This window comes from Gymnoscopelus microlampas (genome assembly GCF_963454915.1).
Source record: "Gymnoscopelus microlampas genome assembly, chromosome: 18".
NCBI lineage: Eukaryota > Metazoa > Chordata > Actinopteri > Myctophiformes > Myctophidae > Gymnoscopelus > Gymnoscopelus microlampas.
In genome coordinates, this window is record NC_139955.1 from 49,150,832 (window position 1) to 49,156,097 (window position 5,266).

Below are 5,266 nucleotides of genomic sequence, written 5' to 3' on the forward strand. Positions count from 1 at the left end.
CTGTCAGTCAAACCTCCTATTATTAATGATATTATTAATTACATTATTAATGCTATTATTAATGCTATTATTAATGACATTATTAATGACATTATTAATGACATTATTAATGATATTATGAATGACATTATTAATGACATTATTTATGACATTATTAATGACATTATTAATGATATTATTAATGATATTATTAATGACATTATTAATGACATTATTAATGATATTATTAATGACATTATTAATGACATTATTAATGATATTATTAATGATATTATTAATGACATTATTAATGATATTATTAATGACATTATTAATGATATTATGAATGACATTATTAATGATATTATGAATGACATTATTAATGACATTATTAATGAACAATATGAATTATAAATGTGAACACTAGAGTCTAGACAGAACATTCCTGTTTCTGTGTGTGAAACAGCTCCTCCTGGTGGACGGCGACCCCAACCACTTCGCCTCCAAGATGGTGGACCACTTCCTGCCGCTGCCCGACCTCCCGGACCATCGCCGCGACGACCAGCACTGCGTACGCATCTGCGATTGGCTGACGTCCTCGGGGCTCCGCCCCGACGGCTGCGTGTGCTTCTGGGACGACTGCGTGGTGCTGACCTCGCTGGTCTGCGATAGGCTGGGGCTCAGGGGCCCGCCCCCCGACGCCATCTGCATCGCCAAGGAGAAGAGCTGCACCCACCTGCATCTGCAGGGGCTGACCAAGACCTCCAGGAACCCAGAGGAGACCCTGAGGAACCCAGAGCATCTGCAGGGGCTTCTGAAGACCACCTGGAACCCAGAGGAGACCCTGAGGAACCCAGAGCATCTGCAGGGGCTTCTGAAGACCACCGGGCACCACCTGCCTGTCAGCGCGCAGGAGCCTGGAGGTCAGGCGGATAGCCAGGTAGGACCGTCACACAGTGTTGATTTCGTCCACTAAAACTATGACGGAAAATGTTCGTCCGACTGCCTTTTTTCACTGACAAAAACGACATAAAAACTACATAAAAACTACATAAAATTAAAAACTAAATTAAACTAAGCTATGATGACTAAAACTAAGACTAAATATACTGACAATTTTGTCAAATAAAAACTAGACTAAAATGTTAGTGAGGGACTAGTGGAGAAGAGATCCAGTAGAACTAAAAGACAAGTCAAAATAGCCGATCTACAAGCTCACAACGCGTCGCGCTGCGACGCGTTGTGAGCTTGTAGATCTGCTATGTTCAGCATGCATCCAAGTGTAGCGTGACAGAATCTGCGACGCTAAACGCTCTAATGTTTTTTTTATATAAGTGGTGGCAACATTTTTTGACACCACACGGGTCTTCCCAACAATAGCTAAGATTGAAGTCCGTGTGAACATGGCCAAATAATAACTTAATAGGCAAACTAGGTCTAATGAAGCACGCTAGCATTTAGGCTAACCCTCCTGCCTGAGGCTGCAGTAAAACGTGCACTGTCTGTGAATGAGGGGAGTGCAGTGGAGCACGGTTACTGCGGGGGGGGGGGGGGGGCGGGACGTCTCCCCATTCGTGTCGCCATTGGCTTAAAGGAGTGAAGGACAGCCAGGACAGCCAATGACACTTAGGTGTCACTCAGGTGTCGCTTAGGTGTCGACTAGTACCCAGCCTGTTTGTAGAGCAGCAGCTTTGCAGCTGCTAAAAATCAGATGACTAAAATATGACTATATTAAAATATGACTTTTTTTTTAATATATTTTTTTTTGGGCTTTTTATAGCTTTATTTGGAGAGGGACAGTGAAAGTAGGCTGACAGGAAACGGGGAGAGAGATGGGGGAAGACACGCAGCAAAGGTCGTCGGGAACGGGACGCGAACCCGCGACACGCTGTCAGTTAAGGGATTTCAACCGAGGGTGCCTGGACCGTGACGCCACGGCCCAGGCCAACTAAATGGAATTTGATTCAAAAGACTATGACTAAAACTCAATCAAAATGTGCAACACTACGTCAGCATCACAACATTTACTGTAACACATTGAGTGCCAGGTACTATGCATCCGCTTCATCCGCACGGTGCCAGCGTTTTTTACCTTCTTTTTGACGGTCTTCGGAGAGCCCCCAGAAACCACGACGCGCACGCGGATGTAAACTAAAAGTGTCCGGGGGGTGGGGGAGGGTCTCGTCTATCCACTGGAACAGAAACATTTCTACCGCGATCGGCCATTTTGTTGCTGTCGCCCGTTGAAAACGGCTCGTTTTCACCAACAAAAAAAAACAATCCGAGCTAGATGTGTTTTTCTACAAATCCTAACATAGGAATGGACGGAGGAGACGTTTTTTGGGATGACGTCACATCCGTCCATTCCTTCTAGCAGAGTCGAGGGAGCACTCCTAAGTTGTGTTAGAGCGCCATCTTGTGGAATTTTCACACAAAAAAGACGTAGTAGACGTTGAAAAGACGTAGATCTACGTTTATGGCACTCAATGTGTTTTAACCCATTAAGACCTGGAACTGTGTCATTTTTTGATTTGAGCTAAAAAGCATTATTTTACACTTTGGCTATTCAAAAATAGCAGATCTACAAGCTCATAGCGCGGCACCGAGTGCCGCGCTATGAGCTTGTAGATCTGCTATTTTTGAAAAATCGTGAAAATGTGTGCAAATCTTTGAATATATATATTTTTAAAGCGAACATTTTTAACTCAAATCGTTGCTTCTGGGGGTCCCTGGAACAACATATTTTGATGGGGGTCCGCGGCCAAATACAAACTACTACCTTGACATGAAAAAGATTGAGCACCACTGATATAGAAACAAACGTTTTTCAGAAAACAGTTGAGATTTAGGAGACGTGTAGAATCGGCTTCAGGTCTCAATGTGTTTTAATTGTCACACAGTGGCCTCTCTCTACAATAACAGCTGCTTGTGGTTGTGATCCAGGCTGACCTGAGGAACATGAAGAGAGTGGGGATGGTGAACAACAACAACAACATGGAAGCAGACAGTCTGAAGGTCCTGGCTGACTTCGACACAGGAAGGCTCTTCAACAACGTGGGGAAGACCTGCTGCTCTCGCTCCTTACCGGCCGCCTCCCCCTTCCTGATGCCTTCCCCTCCTCCTCCTCCTCCCTCCTCCTCCTCGTCTCCGGGCTCCTCCTCCCCCTTCCGTGCGTCCGTCCCCCTGCTCTCCCCGTCCCCCGGCTCCTACGCCGTGCCCTGCATCCACGTGGAGACGGCGGTGGACCTGCAGAAGGCGGCGGGCGCCGTGCGCTACCCGGCCGTGATGAAGCTGGAGTACGGGGCGGGTGCCGTGGGCGTCCGCAAGGTGGGCTCCCTGGAGGAGAGCCTGGCGCACCTGGAGCGCATCGGCGGCGACCTGCGCGAGGAGACGGACTACCCGGGCATCGGCCTGGGCTGGGGCAACGCCATGACGCTCATGGAGTACGTGGGCGGCACGGAGCACGACGTGGACCTGCTGCTGTTCGACGGCCGGCTGGAGGGCGCCTTCGTGTCGGACAACGGCCCCACGCGGGCGCCCGGCTTCACCGAGACGGCGGCGCAGATGCCGTCGGGCCTGCCGGCCGACCGGCGCGCCCAGCTGGTGGCGGCGGCGCACCACGCCTGCCTGGGCTGCGGCCTGCGCGACGGCGTGTTCAACGCCGAGCTGAAGATGACGGCGGCGGGGCCGCGGCTCATCGAGATCAACGCCCGCATGGGCGGCTTCTACCTGCGCGACTGGATCCGCGAGCTGTACGGCGTGGACATCCTGCTGGCCGCCTTCGCCGTGGCGTGCGGCGTGCGGCCCCGCCTGCCCTCGGCCGCGGCGCTGCCGGCCCGCGGGCACTTCGCCGGCGTGATGTGCGTGGTGTCCCAGCACCTGGGGGCGCTGCGCACCACCGCCAGCCCCGCCCGGCTCCGCCGGCTCCACCGCCAGGGGGCGCTGTGGCTCAACGAGCTGGCGGCGGACGACGAGCTGATCGCCGGCGAGTACGAGGAGCCGTTCTGCAACGTGGGCGTCAGGGACCAACGCAGCGGCCGGGACGCCCGGCGACGCCTGCTGGCGCTCTGCCAGGGCCTGGGGCTGCACTGCCCGCCCCGCTACGACCTCACATACTTCCTGTCGCATTTCAGTTAATAATAACCCGCTTAAACCCCCCCCCACTCCCCCCACTCCCCCCCCCCCCTCCCCCTCTGAGGTATCCTGGTAGAGTGTCTCCTACAGCCAAGATTTACAAGCTTTTATTTTTTAGCAAAACTAAAAAATAAAAGCCTGGAGATCGAGGCTAGGAATTTACTTCCTGAAGCCACACTCACACGATCACGCTAAAGCAGGGGTCTTCAACCTTTTCAGGCCAAGGACCCCCTAGCTGAGAGAGAGATGAAGCAGGGACCCCCTCTATATCGTATAAAATTGTGTTTCAGATTCAACATTTTTTTGTTTACGTGGTCTGCTCTTTTTTTCCCTCTACACCTATAACTCTTTGCCAAAAATAGCCGATCTACAAGCTCACAACGCCTCGCAACGCGAGGCGTTGTGAGCTTGTAGATCGGCTATTTTTGGCTAAAGTTCTCCTCAGAAAAGGGATGTTAAGGTAAAATAAAAAATCCTATCACACAAAGATTTGGCGGACTCCCTGTAGTAACTCTGAGGACCCCCTAGGGGTCCTGGACCCCCTGTTGAAGACCTCTGCGCTAAAGCATGCGTCGGCCCCATGTACAGCCATTAGGCGCAGGGGGAGGGGACGCATGCTGTGATTGTGTGAGCCTCGCATCCTGACACACAGACAGGCTGCGACTCGCAGCTCGCTGCACGCAGCAGCTGTTAGAGGCACTCGTCACCGATGATGAACGCACCGTAATGGTGCAACATATGAACGTGAACGTCCCAATCTGGCGGATTAAAGCAGCGCAGCACAGGGCACCAACCTTGGGGGGTTCACCAAACGGCGTGAGTGAAAAAAAAAAACGGCGAAAATCGGCAGAATTTGGAAGCAGAGCGTCCTTTTTTTCTCGCGCAGAGTGGCCCGTTTTTAATAAAATGTCTCAAATCATGAACACAGCGTCCAATTGCAGTGAAACTTTGCACACACATTCCCACTAGGCCGAGGAAGAAATGCCACCCTTTTCACATAGTCCTGTTATAGCGGGGAGACAGATTTTTGCAAAACATTTTTTGGGGTATTAATCCTACAGATTTTGTCCAAACATCACACAAATTGGTACACAGTATCTCTATAGTCATGTGATCAACACGGATCGTCTGATTTTTCATATTCCATTCTGAT

The 5,266-nt window shown here is 50.8% G+C and overlaps 1 protein-coding gene across 2 annotated transcripts in view; it reads left to right on the top strand.

The window, feature by feature from the left end:
- Nucleotides 1–4,441, top strand: part of LOC311034243 (carnosine synthase 1-like) — a 52,042-nt gene extending 47,601 nt beyond the window's left edge. For both annotated transcript variants that reach the window (XM_084042069.1, XM_084042070.1), the window contains 2 exons: nt 446–919; nt 2,923–4,441. In XM_084042069.1, the coding sequence (XP_083898195.1) occupies nt 446–919; nt 2,923–4,116 (1,668 nt within the window). In that variant the 3' untranslated portion in view covers nt 4,117–4,441. The remainder of the gene's footprint in view (nt 1–445; nt 920–2,922) is intronic.
- Nucleotides 4,442–5,266: the final 825 nt, after the last annotated feature.